This window comes from Elgaria multicarinata, chromosome 2, assembly GCF_023053635.1.
Source record: "Elgaria multicarinata webbii isolate HBS135686 ecotype San Diego chromosome 2, rElgMul1.1.pri, whole genome shotgun sequence".
NCBI classification, from domain to species: domain Eukaryota; kingdom Metazoa; phylum Chordata; class Lepidosauria; order Squamata; family Anguidae; genus Elgaria; species Elgaria multicarinata.
Window position 1 is genome coordinate 67,194,715 of NC_086172.1, and position 20,464 is coordinate 67,215,178.

At 40.9% G+C, this 20,464-nt stretch overlaps 1 protein-coding gene across 1 annotated transcript; it reads left to right on the top strand.

Annotated features, from left to right (window-relative positions):
• The first annotated feature begins 335 nt into the window (after positions 1-335).
• On the top strand, positions 336-13,159 carry LOC134393598 (ropporin-1). Its single transcript, XM_063118654.1, has 5 exons — positions 336-454; positions 2,466-2,583; positions 7,375-7,536; positions 11,317-11,492; positions 13,093-13,159. The coding sequence occupies exons 1-5, from the start codon at positions 339-341 to the stop codon at positions 13,157-13,159; spliced, it is 639 nt and encodes a 212-aa protein (XP_062974724.1). The 5' UTR covers positions 336-338.
• The last annotated feature ends 7,305 nt before the right edge of the window (positions 13,160-20,464 follow it).

Genomic DNA, 20,464 nt, shown 5'->3' on the forward strand with positions numbered 1-20,464 from the left:
ACTTTTCTCTTCTCCCAGGCAGTTAACAACATATGCCGAGTATTTTTAACTGACCCCAGAATAGTTGTTTTAAATGGATATTGTTGTTTTTTTGCTTTTGATGGTTTTAAACTTTTGTATATTTGTTTTTACTGTTCACTGTTTTAACCTTTATTTATCTATTTATTTATTACATTTCTATACCGCCCAATAGCCGGAGCTCTCTGAGCAGTTCACAAATTAAATAAACTTTGTAAACTGCCCAGAGAGCTTTGGCTATGGGGCGGTATATAAATTAAATAAATAAATAAACAGACAGAGCTGCAAAAAAAAATGTTTTTCTTACAGGCACAGTAATTATGCCACAGACAGACAAACAAGTATGCATCCCTCCAGAGCTTCCAGATTTGCTGAAGCAGTTTACAAAAGCTGCTATTCGGACCCAGCCTCCAGATCTTATACAATGGGCGTCCGAGTAAGTTTAATATTTTCCTGTAAAATACTTTTACTTAAATCCAATATACTTACAGATTGTTCAGATATAGGTTTTCTTGTAAAATTCTATGTTCGTGGTATCTTGCAGTATATTCCCACCCCTGTTCCTTTTTCAAAGTATTTCAAATTGTATTTTACATCTACTATTAAAGTAGCTTTCATTGGAAAGGGGCAAGTACTATTTTATAATGGGTTGCTCACAAATAACTCTGGGTGATTGAAGTTTAGGTAGTGAGAGGAAAGTAAATCCTGGAACAGTAAATATCATATCCAGAGAACTTATATCTCCATAAAACAATTGGAACACAGACCTAGGAGCTGTCTTCACAGCACTGAGCTGGCACCACTCTGCCACCAAACCCCACGATATCACTGCTGCGGGGTGACGCTCCCCAGCGCAATCACCGACTTTTCATCCGGGGTGGCTCCAGATTGGCGGCTGCATCATATAACCAACACAGCGCAGGTTTGGAGCCACCCCAGAGCAAAGACGACGTTAAGACAGCCCCTTAGAGTGACACTCAGCTTTCACTTCCCAGCACGTAATGTCTACAAGTATTTTTTTTCTAAGAACACAAGATAAATGGGTGTATCACAAACCTTAAGTATGTTAACAAAAACTTTATAACTGTCATGGCCAAATAATAAAAACACTAATATCAAGTAGGAAACCACAATCTCCATGCATTCAGCAGATGTTAATGGAGCCCTGTGTGAAGGCTGTTCTGTAGATTGGAAACTCTGTGCTATTGCAGTTGCTGACTCTGTATATAAAGTCTATTTGAGTATACAGTTGTACCCACATTGAGCTCCATTCAAACCTTCACCTTTTGCTGAATGCATAGAGATTGGAGTCAGGGCCAGTGGGTATTCTTCTCCTCCCCTCACCCCCCTCCCACATATTTAGTGAACAACTTTTGAAGATATGTTAGATGAATATAGTTAGATTTAGCCTTAAGAGCAGCGGTGGGTAACTTTGAAAGGTGTGGAGGTCAATTTCCCCACCCCGGACTTGTATGTCACATGGTTGCTGCCATGCTGTTGAAATTCAGTGATGGCAAAAAAAGATCAGCAGTTTGCCACCAAAATTCGGAAACAACAGAGACTGAAAAGGGGGACATTTAGCTTGTTTTCAAGCTAAATTTACCCTTTTCAGCTTCTGTTGTGGTTTGCTGCTGAAATTTGGCAGTAAACCAGTGTTTTTGCTGCCGTCACATTGATGAATCTTAGCAGCATGGCAGGGGCCATGCTAGAGGCCAGGGGACCTGCGTGCAGCTCATGGGCCACATGTTGCCCACCCATGCTTTAGAGAAAGATAAATGCTAGAAAACAATGTTTCAGAAAAAAAAACATTTTTGTTTATTGGCCTTTTCCGCATCTTCTGCAACCTTTTAGATGACGGTATTGTATCTCCAAATTTTTTATTGTTATTCAAGACGTAGTTTTATTTGCTTGACTTACTTGAGCTATAATTGTTTTTTATATTATCATGCATATTTATATTGCACACATATCCTGCCTTTCATAAAGTTTCCAGGCAGTCTCTTTTTATTTTATTTATTTATTTAATCATTCATTATTCGTTCAATTTATGAGCTGCCATATAGTTAAAACTCTCAGGATGACGTACATAATAAAAGCAAATGCAATCAACCATTGATAAAGCACATTCAGGGTGTAATCCTATGCATGTTTAGTCTGGCTGGGGGCTGCTGAGAGCTGTAAAACTTTTTTTCTGTCTAAACATGCATAGGCTTGCGCCCTAAGATTTTAAATCATCCTATCACTAACCAGAGCTGCAGCATGTGCTTTCAGACCATGTCCTTTTGTTTTATATAGGATTTTTTATTATTATTATTGTGACCTATTTCAAGCATTGATGTTCAGTCTATAAATTTGGAAAATAAACATTATTCAGACTAATTAACCAGTCATATTTATAGTTAACAGCTGTTGATAAAATGCAAGCACCTGTTTGTCTTTCCGCCTAGCTATTTTTCTGCCATGGCCCGGGGAGAGCTGCCTCCCATAAGAGAGCGAGCAGATCGAGTGCCTTTATCAACCTGGGCAGAGCTTACTCCAGAGCTCTTGAAGGTCTTACACCAGAGAGTAAGAAACATCTCCTTTCCATTTTTGGGCAAGTACATAAGAGGCTTGTGTGTTTGTAATGCATACGTACTCTGCTGTTTCATACAATTCTTGAATATGGTTCACATAATTGCCTTTAGTGTTAAGTCTGCTAATTTATTTGCAAGATAAGGTGCATACGGAGAGAATACAATTATGCAAGTTGGTGACTGGGGAAATGTTTCACGACTGCTGACAATTTAAAAGATTTTCATGGGACTTCAATATTCCTTCAATTTTATTTCCTTTGAGCCTAGTTGCACAACCCTTCAGATATACATAAGCAACAATTTTTAAAAAGTGAATACAGATGACAACTTAGGAAGTGGTAACGTGTTTCCACAGTGCACATACAGCTATATAGGGAGCTAGTTATCTGTACCATCCAACCATAGCAGGAGAATTTTATCATGCCCTTATTAACAATAAGGAAAGTGGGGAGACAGCATGGTAATGTTCTCCTCACCACGTGGGTAAGTACAGCAGAAGACCAGTTCTCTAACTGTATTCACAGTACGCTAAATTATCTGAGTATTTGGGAACCTATCGTCCATGATAGTCCTGTATTCATTTGTATCAATTATCAGAAAAACAGGGGTTTATAATTGGAGAATGAACATGAAACCTGTTCTTTTTAGTCATAACTAATGCCAGCAGCAGTGGTGTGTGGCAAGGTTAGAAGTACTTCACTCCAACTAAGAAAAGTACTTGCCTATCATGGATCATGACTGCCTGTTTCTCATGCCTACATGGCTTAAAGCAGAGGTGCAGAATATAATGCACAGAGGCCAAATTTGGCTTGCTCGGGATCTCAGTCCAGAGGGCCATATGCTCCTTTCCCCAACCGCTAACCATTTAGGGTTTTCCCAGCTTTAGACTGTTTCCTCACTATTCTAAAAGGATAAAATGGTTCTCCTAGGGCATGGTTACTGGCAGTAAGAGCTTTAAGTTGTCCCAAAACATATCTACATGTGATGAGCTCCAGAAACTCCATGCAGGCACACTTTTGGAACAATTTCAGGTATTGTTCATGCAGGATCCTAAAAACTTGATGCTGGAATTTAAGAATTTCATTTATCTTCATTTCAGCACAGGGTTGATACCTACACATTTGATACTGGCTCCTAGAAATTTGGTTCTATCACTAAGAGGTTCATCAGACAAGTGTTTTATCTTACACTCGCTATTGCCCAGGCAGGATCTACACTACTGCTTTAAAACGGTTTATAACAGTAGTGACAGCTGTTGAGGCCCAGGACACACTCCCTATACAGTCTTCAAAACGTTTTCAAAGTGTTATATCCTGCTTAGTGTAGATCTGGCCCCAGATGTGCGTGCATCCTTTAGACGACAACATCCACCTCCTGCACGCCTCCCGCTCCTCCCGGTCATTTTTCTGTAGCAAAATAGACCGCTTTTAATCCAACTTTTTTTTAAAAAAAATGGAATGTGTCGCGATCTCCTGCTGTGTGCAGGAAAAGCAATGCAATAAAAACAACCTCTGAATAGGCCACGTGGTCTTTGTTTACTTCCTCTTTCCCCTCCGGGAAGAAGGAGGAAGTGCGGAGAAGCGATGGTAAGGAAACGTGTTTTCCCCCATGTGATGTTGCTGTAAGAAACTGAAAGATGTTTCCGGCCCTGAAGGACACTGTACAACAAATGAGGAATACACAGCGGTTTGTGGTGCCAGGGGAGTTTTTCTTTTTTTAACTCCCTGCTGGCATGTAGAAAGGGGAGCATTGAGTGTGAAGCAGCTGAGAGGGAGGCTTAACCTGGATTGATCTGGATTGGTGGCCCCCATGCTTTCTTGCAAATAAAATATGCTACATATTTAATATAGTGTGCAGCACTACTATCTGCTGCCAACATTTAGAGGCAGCATGTGTTCAGCACATAGGAGTAGCCCTTTCCCCCTGCTGGATCTCAGGCCTACAGGTATTTTCAGAAATGATTGCCTTGCAAACCTAAGGCATCCTCCCCTGTGTTCAGGACACCACTCCTACATTCTCCTGAGATTCATTTTGGTACTCACAAATATCCACTCACAGAATAGTGTGCGTGTGAGTGTGTGATTATATTCCCAAACGCAGACATATCCAGTATTACTGGCATAATATATTCCCAAGCGGTCTCAAGCAAACCATTATTTCAAAATTCCTATCCTCTGTCCTACATGGAATTCTGGCACATACATTTAGAACACCATTTGCAGTCTACCCCATTTTCTTACCAGGGACACATCTTATGTGAAGAACAACAAGCTTTCTACAGATTGCGCATCCTACAAAGGAAAAACGGCAATATAAATGCAAAAGCCCTGTACCGCAATCACACATTTTTCAGAAATTCTGCCTCTCAGGCTTATGGTTGTGCAATTCTAAACATACTTTCTAAAGGCTTGCTTGAACAGGCTTGATGGCAGCAGAGCGGGTAGAGCCTGTCATTTTGGCAATGATGGAAGCTCTTTTCCCAGTTGTGAGTGGAGGGGTCACAGTGCACGGGGAGGGCTAACCTTTTCTCCCCAAACTGCAACCCACCTAGAACTCCCTTCTCTCTTGCATTGCAGTTAAGATGAGAACAATCCTTCCAATGGCACCAATTGAAGTTTTTCCCCCCTAAACTTCATTGCCATTTGCAGTGTTTGCCTCCAGCAGCACAGTTTCCAGGAGGTCCCAAGACAACTTTTTCCCCTGCCCAAAAATATGCTCTTGGTAAAGCCAATTCCTTCTCATTACACAGAAGTAAAGGGAAAGATCCTATATTACCTTGGACAATTCATAATTAAAAATGACAACTCTGGTATAGCCACGTAGGGGATTTATTTATATTTATTTGTTTATTTATTTATTTATTGCATTTATATACCACCCCATAGCCAAAGCTCTCTGGACGTTTTACAAAAGTTAAAACAGTAAACATTAAAAACAAATATACAAAATTTAAAAAGCTAAGAAGCAGAAAAACAACAGCATCCTTGTAAAAACAGCTATTCTGGGGTCAGTTAGAAAACAAACAAACTCAGCCCATGTTATTAACTGCCTGGGAGAAGAGAAAGGTCTTAACCTGGGCCAAAAAGATAACAATGTTGGCGCCAGGCGAGCCTTGTCAGGAAGATTATTCCATAACTGGGGGGGCCACCACTAAAAAGGCCATCTCTCTTGTTGCCACCCTCCAAGTTTCCAACACAAGAAGCACCAGGAGGAATAATCCTTAGTTCAGCTCTCTTAACAAGAACATCCACCACCCTCAGCATTTTTCTGAGGGTGAAGGCTATCAGTACAGAAGAGAAAGAGGAGAAGTATATGCTGGCTTCTGGGAAAAGAACTAGTAAGACCAATTTGAATGCCATCTAGTCAGTTTTTAAAAACAACAACAACACTATGTTGGGTTTGTGCTGGGGTGGAATTCTGGAGTGGTGGCTACCTAGTTATTTTAAAGGGTAAGCCCAGCCTAACTAGTTGTATTCTCAGTATCTCTGTATTCAACCTCTTACTTGTGTTAGATTAACAGAAAACAATGGAAATATTCAGAAAATTAAATTTCACTTGTGCATTCAATCTGTAAAATGGGTAAGGTTTTTCTAATCTGTCTTCCAAAAACTGGCAAGAAAATCTCACCCATTTTGGAAATCCTGAACTCTTTGATAATATTCTACTTATATAGATGTTATATGCTTTTTTTACTTGATGTATAAGATGTACTTACAATACTGACTCCGCACATATTTCTAGTTCTTGTTTTGTGCTTGTGGCACATTGTACTAGACTTGATCATGTAGATTGATAGCAATCGCATGACCTTGTATCATCTGTAGAGACTGCCTTCTTGAGTTCACATTCCACTCCTGGTTTGTGCTGTTTATCACCTCATAATTAAGGCTGTCTCAATACCAGGCACATCTATTAAATATATAAATATATTTATGAATTGATATACACAAGTGAGCATTCATTCCCCTCCCCAACACAGAACTAAGAAAGGGATATTTTCACCTTGACTACTGCCTTTTTAGGAGTAATTCTAAAAGAGATCATTGCTGTGAGGCAGTAGAACCCTTAATGCAAATGTGGCACTTGCTCTAAAACTGTTAGTGTTGCATTCTGTGGTATTTCTGACCCCATTCTTTGCTTTGGCACAGTGAGAACAAACACAGCCCCAGAAATCAACATGCTCCTCCTTACCAAGAACAACAAATCAAGGAATGGATAGCATCCCAATCTGTTTAATTTTATCTCAGTTCTGTGATCTCTCAAATATATCTCATAATATGTATCTCACAGATCAGAGGATGGGCAACTTCCAGGGATTGGAAGGGTGCACTGCATTGCACCCTTGAACCCCAGTGGAAGCCACTCCCCTGCTTTCACTTGCCCTGCTGCTGCCATGTCACTGTGCATCAACACAGGGAAAAAAGCTCCTTTTAAAAGGAACATCAGCGGCTTGCCACCAAATTTTGGTGGTGAGGCAGCAGCAGCAAAAAGAAGCTATTTTGCTTTAAAATAGACCCATTTTGTTGTAGCAAACCACTGGGTTTCCTTTTAAAAGGAGATTTCTCCCCTGACACCATGTTGTCAGATTTTGGTGATGCAGCAAGTGAGAGCCATGTGTTACTTACCCCTGCTATAGAGTAAGGAAAATGCTTATTGTCTCTGAATCTTTAAAGTTAAGGGTGGAATTCTTGATGAAGGTGACCAGATCTCTCTATCTCTCGGTCTATAAAATCCACAGCATACCACCACCCTACCACTTAAAATAAATATTATTTCTTTTCAGGTGGGTGGGAGGCTGATAGTCCACGTCGATGAACTAGCCCAAATGTGGAAGGTGCTCAATCTCCCTACAGATTTGTTTGAGAGTATTATGAACGTTGGGCGTTTTACTGAAGAAATTGAATGGCTCAAGTTCCTAGCTCTGGCCTGTAGCTCTCTTGGAGTTGTAAGTTTATCACTTTTTGAATTTCCAGTATTCTTAAATAGCAAGGCTTACATTTAGCATGTCTGTGTCATTTGAAGTTATTTTAAATTTTGCTGGTGATGACTCAGAATGAGTCCTAATGCAGATGTGCCCTGCATAACCTGTGGTCCACCAAGCCAAACATGGCCACTTTGCCATTTAATAATGCCCAAATAATGGGGCAATATTAGGACAGGCTCCCTACCCATCTTTTTGCAGTCTCAAGCGACAACAAAAACAAGGTTTGTTGAGCTGTTCTATGAATATATTACCTGGGTTTACTAAGGAAGAATGTCTCCATTTCCCACTTGTGCCTAATCTGACTTCCCACCAGGCCTGGTGTACACATACATATATGGCAGAATCAAATAGCAATGAGGTAGTAGAGTTCTGAGGTGGTGGACATTCATTCATAGTGGAATCATTAAGAAATGGCATTTTCTACCTGCTGTCTGAATTGGGCACAATCTACTCTACTACCACAGGATTCTAGTGCTTGAATCTGCTGCTTCTGTAGACTAGGTCTCAGATTTAAAATGTAGAGGGAGTTTACACACACATACACGCTTAATACCGGTTGGAGAGCTCATGATTCAGCATTGTCCTCAGTTCATTATAGGTATTTCTAAGCCCTCTTAACTGAAGATAATTCACTACTCTGCCCTACAGGGTAGCTTCATAGATCCAAAGTGTGCTTCATCATAGGGTTCCCTACACCATATTTGCTCTATTTTGCTGAGTCACAAGTACTGCAGACCTGCCCTAATACCTAGAGTAAAGGTAAAAATAATGTTTATTTTTGCTATTTGAATTATTAAATAACGCCACCCTAATAGAATATGATTATTTAGGCCTCCCTCCTCTATGAATCTGTGATTACATATGTAATGACAGTTCATTGAGATGTGAAAAATACATTAGGAGTAATGCAATATTTCATTAAACATTTCCAAAGCAAACCTTGCGGAAAGTTTCCTCATTGATTTATTTTAACTCTTCTAGCCCAGTCCTAGCACTGTTTAATCTGAAGTAAGCTCCACTGATTTTTGTGGAACTCACTTCCATGTTAGTGTTATGAAACACTATTCTGTTAATAAAAGCTGATTCTCAGAAGATCAGTCAATATAAGGCTATAAATGGCTACTACCAATAAAGGGTGATCCAGTGCCATTTACAGTGACCTATCTAGAGAGTTTTCTCCCTACCTTACCTTGAGCTAAGGTGCTTGTGACTGTCATAAGGACTGAACCTTGTTGTAGACTATTCTCTGAATTCTCAATACCTGAAACCAAATCATTTTAGATGTACTCTGAGGTGGAGCGCGGGGAGGAGGGAGTCTGCTTTGAAAGTAGGTCACACTTCGGACAAACCATGTTGACCAGAATTCCCTCTGCTAAGATCATCAGATTTAACCTGGAGTTGATGGGTTTTGAAAACTCATTAAAGCAGCTTTACTTCTGCAGCTGAACTTTATAACAGATGTTTTTCTCACACCTTTAATGTGTTACATATGCTCTTTTTGTGGACTTCTTTCTTAGATGTTATTATAGATGACTTGTAAGCATAAGGTGAGACAGCAGGAGTTGTCGGTGACTGTAATGATGAGGTGTATAGACCATTCCATCATGGAAACCTATGGGCCAGAGTAGAATTGCCAAGTCCCTGCCTAAAAACAGCAATTTCCATTTATATTCAGCTCTACTTAGAGCAGCTGCTGCATCCCACTGCTCCAAGGACTTCTTTTCTACCTCCTCCTTTGTCTGCTGCAGGCAGCAGGAATCTACTCTGGACTAGGCAAGAGGATGATGCAGGAAGTACAACAACTGCAGCCTTGCTCAAAGCATCTGAAGGCAACTGTCTCTGGGCAGGACTTGACAAAACTCCCTGCACTAGAGTTGACAGGGTTCCTATTCGTTGGATAACAGTTAGTTTGTTTGTTTGATTGATTGATTTGTACTCTACCTTTCCACCAAGGAAATGGTGCTCAAAGTGGCTTTTTGCCAATGATGGCAAAGAAAATCTGTAAGAAACCCTTTGTAAAGAAATTCAACTGGATCACATGTGTCCAAATTTGTTAAGAACATATAGAAGTGTTATTATGTACCCGAGTTATTAAGTAAAACCATTATTTCTATTATAGCTTTCCATGTAATAGAGGACCACTTTCTTGGCTCACCATAAAACCCAGCTAATCACAGTCCAGCTAATAATATTCATACAACATGACAGAGGCCTCAGAGACCCCTGTCTTGGGCCTGTCATGAAGGCAACTTTGACATGTATAACTACTTCTATAAAGGTCTAGTGAAAGTGTGTGTTGAAATTTCTGTTATATGACCACTATTTATATTAATGAAGGCTAATTAAAGTATTTCTCAGAGCAAATTACCTTGATCCATTGTATTTTCCCTCCCTCCCCTCCAGCCTGCTGTTGAGAATTTATCTGCTTTTCCAGGTTTTTTTCTCTCACTTGAAGTCATAATCTTATATTTGTAACATTACAGTTAGCTGCTGTGGAGATAATTCTGATTTCACAGAAGATTTTGACTTCAGGTGAGCAAAAAAGAAAGAGCAGATGGAACTAATGGATCTTGTTTTCTATTAATGTAAATACATTTAATAGTGTGGCATCACCAGAATGGATATCAGAAGGTGTAATTTGTATAATATTGTGGGGTGAGTGGGTGGGAAACGTTTCAGTCAGAATATATTCTTCAATTTACCTATTTGTTTTGTTTATTCTTATCACACTGTTTGTGTTTTCAGAGTTTTAGATTTTAAAAATGTACTATGTTGCCAGCATAGGCCAATAACAAATCGTAGTATTGAGATGGAATAGCAATTTCCCAGAATGGAGCTACTCAGACATCAATTCTTCTACAGAAGGGCTTCTTACATACAGTCCAGTGCCAAGATTTATAATATATATATATATATATATATATATATATATATATATATAGTGTATAATGCTTGTGTGTGTGTGTGTATGCATGTGCATGTGCGCATGCACACACACAATTACTGGCCACAATCCAACAGAGATTAAAGTGTGCTTAAACCCACGTAAATCATCAGTACCATAGTAACTCTGCAGTGCAGCCACTCTGGTATGTGCCTTTTAGCAGATTATTAAAGGTATCTAAAATTAACTTCCATCTTTGTCATGTGGTTTCATCATTCATGAAAGAGATTTTAAAAAGGCAATATCTAGCATACACATGTAAGCTTCTCCTGAGAACTGTATTTTGTACAAGTTTCTCCCCTCCCTCATTCTCACAATTATGTGAGGTAGGCTAGGCCAAAACATAGTGACGGTCCTTCAGCTTCATGGCTGTGTGAGGATCTGAGCCTGGGTTTCACCCAGCTTTTACTGACACTTCAACTACTACACCAGGCTTCCCTGACCTATTGCCCTCCAGAACTTTGGGGCTATAACTCCCAGCATTCCTGACCATTGGCTATGCTGGCTGGGACTGATGGGAGTTCCAGTCCAAATCATCTGGAAGGTGCCAAATTGGGGAAGGCTGCACTACACAATACTGACCTTCTCCATTAAAACTGCAGCCTGCCACACAGGAATTCTTGCAAGGGTCATATAATAGTTGAGTTCTGAAAATGGGTCCTTACTATTCTGTTTTATGACTTTTTAGCCAGGCTCTGAGCTATTTGATAGAATTTCTAGAAATACATGATAACTAGTTGTCTTATTACTGCCAAACATGATACCTATTCTCTCTTATTATTTTTTTAAAAAAATAGACTATAGCAAAAACTCTGAAGATAATATGTGAAGTTTTATCCAGCGAGCACGACACTGGACAAGCGCGCATCCCGTTCAGTACTTTCCAGTTTCTGTACACTTACATTGCTGAAGTGGATGGGGAAATTTCAGCATCTCATGTCAGCCGAATGCTGAATTACATTGAACAGGAGATGTAAGTAACATATCTTATAGTTAAAGTAAATGTCAAAATGTGTGACTGCTAATGCCAGGGCAGGCAACCTGATGCTCTCCACATGCTTTGGACTACAAGTCCCATAAACCCAGCCAGCATGGCTAATGTTCAGGAATTATAGAGTTGTAACCCAAAACATCTTGAGGGCACCAGGTTTACACAATAGCTGCTAGCCTGTTGTAGGGTGTTGGTATGCAGTAGCTTTTACAGCTATAGGGAAAGATATATAGCTATATCCTAGGAACAATTCATTCACAGGACTGTTTATAAAAGATTTGCACATTAAACAAACAAAAAAACATTAAGCAGATTCATACATGAAGGAAGGCTAGAAAGATCTAGTTTCTAATGTACCATGTATCTAAAAACTCGATTCTGATGCTTCGGAATGTAAAATATTGTTCCACACTGATTGTGGTTTGGATGTGGGTGTGAGTGCATGTTTTCTCTCCCTGAAACTCCTGTCCCATTTATTTCAGCAGGAAACCATTAAGCATATGCTGATTTTAGCTGAAGTGCAAACATAGCTTTTCAACTTCATCCCATTTTTTCCCCAGTGAGATGTTTCCTAACACTTCTGTGGGATTCTCAATTTTTCTCTCCCTGCCTCATTTAAAATTAAACCTACTGTACTGATCATGATAGCAAAAATTCCACAGTTGTACGTTTTCTGTCATCTTTAGCTCTGTATAGAAAAACTGTCATGTGTTAAGTAGCCCACAGTTCAGGATATATATAGTTGGTGCCACCTTGTGGCATTCATTGACTTGCAGTCTAAATTTCAAATATTACTACACTACCCATGCCCAATCCAGCTCTTTTAAAACCAGTATATGGGCAGTTTTCTTCTGTACCACTGTTTCTGCTCCCTCTTTCAGTCACAGGCCCTTTACGCTGGCTAGTTTTATCCTTGAACTTTCTGTTTCTTTTTTTTCCCCACGGAGAGGCAGCACTTCTCCTGAGCAGCAGCATTGTTGCAAGTCAAGCCTTTATATGAACGTTTGACTCTCTCATCTACTTCTGCAGTTCACACCCATTTCCCTCCCACTAGCTGGTTATTGGTCACCCTGTCATGATTAACACAGCCTTCCAGTACGGGCAACAAGCAGCCCAGCCTCACTGTAAAAAAAACTACCCAGGTGTGGGGGGAGAAACAACGTACTCAACATTCTCACCCCTCAGTTCCGCCCACATAAACTATATGGCAACGATACACAGGCAGGCAATTGCAGATTGATAGCATGAGTAAGGGGGGGAAATACTGCATTTTCCCCAGCTTAAAATAAAACAAGTTGGCACGGGGAAATCTCAGGAAAGAAATGGTAGAACGACAGCATCATGTAAAGCTCCCAATAAATTCTGTGCCTGAGGAATGTTGATTGCACCACAAAATTATCATGTAGAGAAGCTCTATGTCTCTGTCATGAGTTTCTAAAGATGCTGGTACCAAGAATGACATTTGGAAAGACAGATAATGTTGCTACAGTTGTGTGTGAGAAATAGAAGTTTAGAATGTTTATTTCATATAGAACAAGTATTGCTGATTGAGCAAATCTCTCTTTTTGTGTTCTTTACACAGCATCGGGCCAGACGGCTTGATCAAGGTGAATGATTTTACCCAGAATCCTCGGGTCAGGCTGGAGTAAACTCTCAGTACATCATGCACTACTATGTTAGTAGGAGGAAGAAGAAACAGAGGATAGAATAAGAGTTACAAATAGGACAGTCTCTCAGTCTCTTTTTTTCCCTTTGTGTCCATTAATAAACAGTTTGGCAAAGCAACCAATAAGAAAGATGGAAACCTAGATTGAGAAGGTGCCACTAAAGCAGAGTATTGTCTGCTGTTAACTTTATAATGCTATGATATACACATGCCCACTCAAATAAATATAATAGACTACCAAGTATAAACCTATTATATTAAATATATTTGAGGTCCACCCTTCTCCCCTCTTTTTGCATTTCAAATTATCTGGCATTGCCATGTATAATTAGTTGGAATTTTAGAAACTTTAATCTTCAGAAGAAAATGTCAGGATAGTTTGCATGGCTTCCCTAGTTATCGTTTCCAAAGCTTCCTTAGTTATAGAAAGGAATAAACTGTGGAACAGGTTTTAGCTTTGCTTTCCATTACAATTAGTGATTGTTCAGTTGTGCATTTATCCATGTATAGTTCACTCCTCTTATATCAAATGCACTGATTCTGGAATTCATTATACAGTTGTATCTGCTGATATAATTTATCTATATCAGCAGATACAACCGTGAATGTCACATGCCAAATAAGGTATCACAAAGATAATATAGGGCAGTTCAAGATGATCCATTTATTATGCAATTACCTTGCCTCAAACACAGACTTCTGTCATAGGGCCCAGCCATTGTCATCTCCCATTTGTAATTGGTAGTTTCCTACCACTTCTTCATTTTATTTTATTTTTAACCATAAAAAAATCTGTTACGGAGAGAAAGAGCTCCATCATACCTACATGTTTGCCTTGGTTTGCCCTCGAATTATCCACCTTTGTTTCCATATCATGTGAAAGCCTGAGCACTTACACCTTTGCCCTTTTACATTTCATTCATCTTTACACCTCCTGTGCATCAGCATATCGCTGTTGTTCCATTAAGATGCACTCTCAGATCACTTTTGTACTTCCCTCTACAGTTCATTGGTTGGTGGTAGTTGGACACCTTGCCTTCCCTAGGAATCAACATGGGGCACTCCTGGTCTTTCACTGATTTTTCCTAGGAAGTAGCTTCTCTTGTTACTGAACTCACTTTGGGAAAATTCTGTCGCTCTATTCCCTGTTGCCTAGGCTACGTCTGTTCCCCTCACCCTGCCTGGAGGCTTTAGAGCATGAACTGGAGAGGGTTGCAGGGTTATGTAAATCCCACTGATTTCAACTGCATTTACATCCAATTCATACTAAAATCCCATGCATGCTTATCTTTGAGTAAACCCCATTGAACAGAGACAGACTTACTAAAATGGAATTTACTCAAAAGTAAGCATGCATGGGATTTTAGTATGAATTGAATGTAAATGCAGTTGAAATCAATGGGATTTTTAATTTTTTTTATTGCATTTATATCCCGCCTTTTTTCCTCCAAGGACCCCAAGGCGGCATACATAATCCTCCTCCTCCTCTCCATTTTATCCTCACAACAACAACCTTGTGAGGTAGGTTGGGCTGAGAGTCTGTGACTGGCCCAAAGTGAGCTTCCATGGCTGAGTGGAACTAGAGCCCAGATCTCCCAACTTCCAGTCCAACACTTTAGCCACTATACCACACTGATTTGCTCTTGAGTGAGGGAGCCGGCAGATCGCTATTTTATAAACTTGGAAATGCACAGCTTAGCATGATCAAAGGATCGATCCTTCACACTTGCGGACTTCCAGGAAAAGGGTTGGGGGGAATTTTTAAAATCCTAACATATCAAGGGATGGACCAATCTCATTCAAACTTGGTATGCTGAAAACTCTACTTAAGAGCTATCACTGTGCCAATTTTGATCTTTTCATCTTTAAAAATGAGGGAGCTTTGGGCAAGTAGGGTACATTTTCCACATTTCTTTTAAGGTGAATATGTACCCCTGGTCATGCCTACTCAGGAGTAACTACATAGAGAGGGAGCTTTCTCCCTCCCCCTTCACGGTTGAGTGGAGAATCCCACCGCCCTCCTCTTGTTTTAGCGAGACCGCCCTTAGACACACACTCCCCCAACAAAGAATGGGATGGTCAATAGAACACAACCACAGAAATACACAGGAGGGAGGAGTGCATTTATTTCACAGGGAGGGAAAATAATCCATATTTTCTGTGCTCCAAAAAAAAAAAAGAAAGAAAGAAAGAAACATGGAGGATAAGAGCTGAAATGAGTGCAGGACGTGATGACATGTGGGTATCGGGCTGCAAAACTGCATACCAGGCATGGGAAGTGTGTTATAAATCACTGGTGTGATGGAGCCCAAAGTCAGAATAGCTAGATTGGTAGGGTCTATTGGTCTATTGGTAGGGCTATATGAGCTGTCCATTTGAAAACACCCATTGGCAACAGAATAACTATCAAAATGTATTGTAATTTTTGAATTCTTTTGTCAAACCATAGTATGTTCATTCTCCAGTTCTATATGGAGAAGATCTGAGATTTACACACACACACACACACACCATTTTTAAACTTGGAATAATTTAATCTTGTCAATTCCCGGTGAGGGAATTCCCGGTGAAAATCATATTTCCCCTCTAACCTTTCTAAAAAAGTCAGGCAAGCTTTCTCAAATATAGCAAGAGAATGTGGAATGTTATGCAGTCAATATAGAACATTTACAAAAGAGACAATTTGCATTTTTTGAAGTCAGGTACAAGGAAGTGGGCTCAATTTTGCCTCTAATTGTTGCATAGATACGACTTTTCCATGTACAAAGAGATTGTGAATATGGGGGTGGGGGTAACCCTTCCCTACAAATTGTCTATACTTTAATTGATCTCTGAATTGGGGGTGGTCTAAAAATGGGGTTAGGGGGTAAGGGGTTGGTAGAAACCATTTCACTCAGACCTCTGAATTTGCTTTCAAAAAGGGGTTTTCAATTGTATGCGTCTCCTCAGTGATGGAAGAAATGGGATTCTAATCGTAGGGATACTGGGGGTGCTTTCAATTGACACCCATGGGATTGCAGTCTCATTTCTAATGATTTTGAGTAGTTGCTGCATTTGAAACGCATTGTGATACAGCCTAAGATTTGGGACACCAAACCTCCCTAATTTAGTTAGCTGGAATAGTGTCACTTGATTGACACAAATATGTTTGCCCCCTCTGTTGAACGTGGCTAGAACTTGTTGCCAACGTTTGAACTCATTTCCAGAAATCTCTACTGGAAATGTATGAAATAGAAAAGACAGTTTAGGCAACAAAGAGTTGGGGCGATCTTCTAAAAGTGCCAAGTCAATCCAAATTGGGGCATGATCTGATATTGTGATGTTGCCTGTGGCCCTTTCTACACTTACGAGTGTAGAGGGAAGGAGAGGGGGTGATCCTGGACTTACCTGCTTCCGGGAGCATTGCCCTCAGTTCACATGGGCTGCGCAATGTTTAAAGAAAAAGAGCTGGAGCGCACTTGCGCTCCAGCAAAAATTAAGGTAAAAAAAGAGCCCCGATCCTGCTCCCTACCCTACCCCTGAGAGCCCTGGCCTCCTCCTATCCTGGCTCCTTCCCTCTGATGACCCCTACTACTCGCGGGGAAGAGGGGAGAAGCTGGGATGGGTGCCCACACTGACTGTGGTCCTCAGGACTGCAGGTAAAACCGGGATAACCGAGGTCTCAGTGATCCCTGCTCCCAGGATCCCCTGTGCATCATTTGGACACACAGGGATGATCCCTCGAAAAATGGATGGTGTAGAAAAGGCCTATGTCAGCTGTAGTCACTCTGTCCTTTAAGGGCTCAGGCAAGAGGAGGAGATTGATGCAGGAGTAGGAGCGATGCCTTGCAGAGAAACAGGAAAAGTCTCTGTTCCATGGATGTAGAACTCTCCAAATATCACACAAGCCCTGTTCCTGAAGAAAGTCTATGAGTGAGAAAAGCCAGAGATTGGGGTCAGCCACACTTAGTCTTAAAGTGATCCATCTCATCATTGTGTACAGTTTTAAAATCACCTCGAAGGATTACCTGACCCCTTTTAAAAGTGTCTAGGACAGAAAACATATCATGAAGGAATGGGCACTGATTAACATTAGGGGGGTAGATAGATCCAATTGTGAATTGCTCAGAACCCAAGGACCCCAAAATGAAAACGTAACGGCCTTGAGAATCACAGCACATGTCCAAAATCTGAAATGGACATTGATGAGCCACAATTATGGCTACTCTTGATTTGGCAGAACCCGAAAATCACACATAGTGTCATATGTAGCAAAGTCTGGAATATCCAAATGCAGGCTTTTCAATGCAGGAGATTGGGTGAAAGCCAAGCCTCCCTTGTAAGCCATTCAAATCAGTGAGCATGTTTGGGTGGAGGGAGCGACTGCGGTCTGGAGAGCGATCTGCCCTTGTTGGATGATGTTGAATTCCACCCCTTCTATTGCGCCCTTGAGCAGTTGACCAATATGGGGAATGACCAGATGAGCCCGTGGGGATGTCATCTGTAGCAAAGTCTGCAGTATACAAATTCAGGCTTTTCAATAAGGCAATTGCCTGGGTTCCAGATGAGGCTGTGTAGAAATTACCATCATGCTGAACCACTAATTTGAAGGGGAAGCCCTACCAGTAATGAATGTTGGCCATACAAGAACATCCATGAAAGGTTTAAAACACTTATGATGTGCTAAGGTTTCTGGGCATAAATCCTGATAGGTATGAACATCTACGCCCTCATATTTGACAGTATGGAGATTGTGCAAAGCATTGTACACTTACTGTTTCTTCCTCTAGCATTCAAAGCATACAATACTGTCCCTCGGGGGGATTGCCATCATTGTTTGCCCACCCTAAGGATCTATGCACCCTCTCTATGTCCTCTCCTGAGGTCTGGGTTCCTAAGTTTAGACCAGTAAGCCAGGGTGCTATGAACTTGATCATGTCTACCCCTGCCACGACACACAAACTCTTTACAACAGGCCTGTCAGCGGACACTCCCTGCTCAAGCTAAGTGCCACCACTTTATGAGCCTGAGGTGAGGGACAAACACCACCTTTCTACAAACTATGTGGAGAAAGGGGTTAAACAGGAATAATTTCAGGAATAAAATAATGCGCTGTGAATTATATGTACTGATGGTGAATTACTGTCAGAACGGGTGTTATATGTATATAACTGCAGATGATAAATGCCAAGGAGACGTGGGATTTTTGTGGTAGTAAAACAAACTGAATAAAAATTTATTTCAAAGTTCACAAACTTTGTTTCATAATAAAACTTTTCAGACCCATGTCAAAACTTCTCATCCAATCCTTTCTCTCTTCTCATACACGCTTTCCTTTCTCTCACACCTTCACTCTTGAACTTTATTATCAGGATTGTTTAATATACACCAACTGATTATCTGCACACTACACTCAAAAGACAAACCTCTTTATCCTGATCCTCTAATTCTCCCTCAAACCAAAGTACTTTTTTTAAAAAAAACACCCTTATCACCTCAGTCATTGCCTTATATATCCTCCTCCCCCCTCCTAAGATATTCAGTCTCCATCCACTCAAGTCAACATTCTAAACACAATAGACTTACAAATACTAGACATACATTAGGGAACTGACTTGTGGGTTGTAATGCCCCCCCCCAACTCTCTGTCCAGGTTCCCCCATACCCTAAGATTTTGGTGTCTGCTGTGATCTTGTTGGTCCTCAAGCTGAATGTGGAAATCCCTCACCGCATCTGCCGTTTTCTTATTTCGGGACTGTGATTTTATCCCCATTTCCAGGGCTGTATTTGCAGATATGGCCAACTCAGCTTGTCTGTTGTCTAATTATTTTATTATCCCTTCTAGCGTTTTAAAAGCTACAGTCCAGCTTTCCATTAAATCATGTTTTAATTGCTAGATATATTGAGAAGATCATGGTTGCTAACAGTCTATACTGACTCCCTGTTGTTGTTTTCCCATCTAAAGCTTTGACAGCACCATTGTGGCATCCTCAGCTTCATCTGCACAGTCAAAAAGGCTGTCAACGTCTTGGCCTCTGAGACCCGATTTTCTCACAGCTTCCCTTCTTGACTGCAGTCTTTGTTGCATCCCCTCACTATTCCTCCCTCTATTAAGCAGAAAATAGTGCTTAAAGCCAGTCTCCAAATGATTACTGTGCCCACAGTTCAGAGCAGCAAAAGATTGGGCCACCATCTTGAACCTTAATTTTATCTTTTTACCTGTGTACACTGGCACCATTATGTCCCATTTTGTAAGCTACCATTACATTAAATTACTTTATTGGAAGAAGCATTGTACCTGAAGAAAGTCTACCAGGAGCTTGTCTACACAAAGGGTTTGCTCCAGGGTGGCTTCGCAGTAGCGGCACGTCATCTACATGATGCAGCTGCCATTGCGAAGCCATCCGGGGGCAAACCCTGGAAACTCTGCTCCAAAAACGTCGGTCACTTACCCCAACTTTTTTTGGCAGCGGAGCCCATGGTGCTCCCTGATTGGTTGCCATGGGCAGCCCTTGCCTGTAAAAGTAAAAAAATAATTCAAAAGGGGGGCAATGAACAGGGCCATTCCTCCCCCCCTTTAAAAAAAATTAAAATAGAGATACAGATAATAAAAATAAATGGTGGGGGAGGGAGTAGAGATGGTTCGCCAGAGTTCCTCCCCCCTTGTGTTCCTTCCCGTGTAGATGCTGGGAAGGAACGCAAATGCAGGAGCAAGGCACCTCGGGTTACCAAAGCACCACCATCAAGACGGGGTCCAGGAAAGAGAAATGTTATCTGTTAAAAAAAACAAAAAACAGCTGTTGCACCAGAGAAATTGGTTTATTTTGTTAAACACCAAGACAACCCCCATGATATCTTAAAAGGCAAACAGTGCAATCCTATACATGACCACTCTATGTGTCCATTTCCAGGTATACGTGTATAGAGTTGAAGCCTAATGCATGAACCTCTGTAGCAAAAACTCACGCTGCAATAAAAGTGTTTTGGACTGTAAAGCACCAGAGGACGCTTTTATTTTGGCCACACCCACAGACAAATTCGGCATACGCCTTCGGCTTATTGTCGAGGATGTTTTGTTTCGGCAGCCCTATTTTAGGTCGACCTTTAAGACGCAGCCTTCCCACTACCACCCGACCCGTGATAGCAGCATCTTCTTTAACAGCGCGATCCTATACACCACCCTGAGGAAATAAGTTCCATGGAGTTAAAGGGAACTCAACTCCGCGCCACCCCAGGTAAGTGAATATAGCAGCCTAAGGGTGTGTGGGGAGTCCTACAACTCCTACCATTCCCCAGCCAGCACGGGGCT

Bases quoted from the DNA above. Each gene is read 5' to 3' on its own strand.
- LOC134393598 (XM_063118654.1), top strand. From the start codon at position 339: ATGCCACAGACAGACAAACAAGTATGCATCCCTCCAGAGCTTCCAGAT. The intron at 455-2,465 runs GTAAGTTTAATA...CTTTCCGCCTAG, and splicing joins CTTATACAATGGGCGTCCGA to CTATTTTTCTGCCATGGCCC. The intron at 7,537-11,316 runs GTAAGTTTATCA...TTAAAAAAATAG, and splicing joins CCTGTAGCTCTCTTGGAGTT to ACTATAGCAAAAACTCTGAA.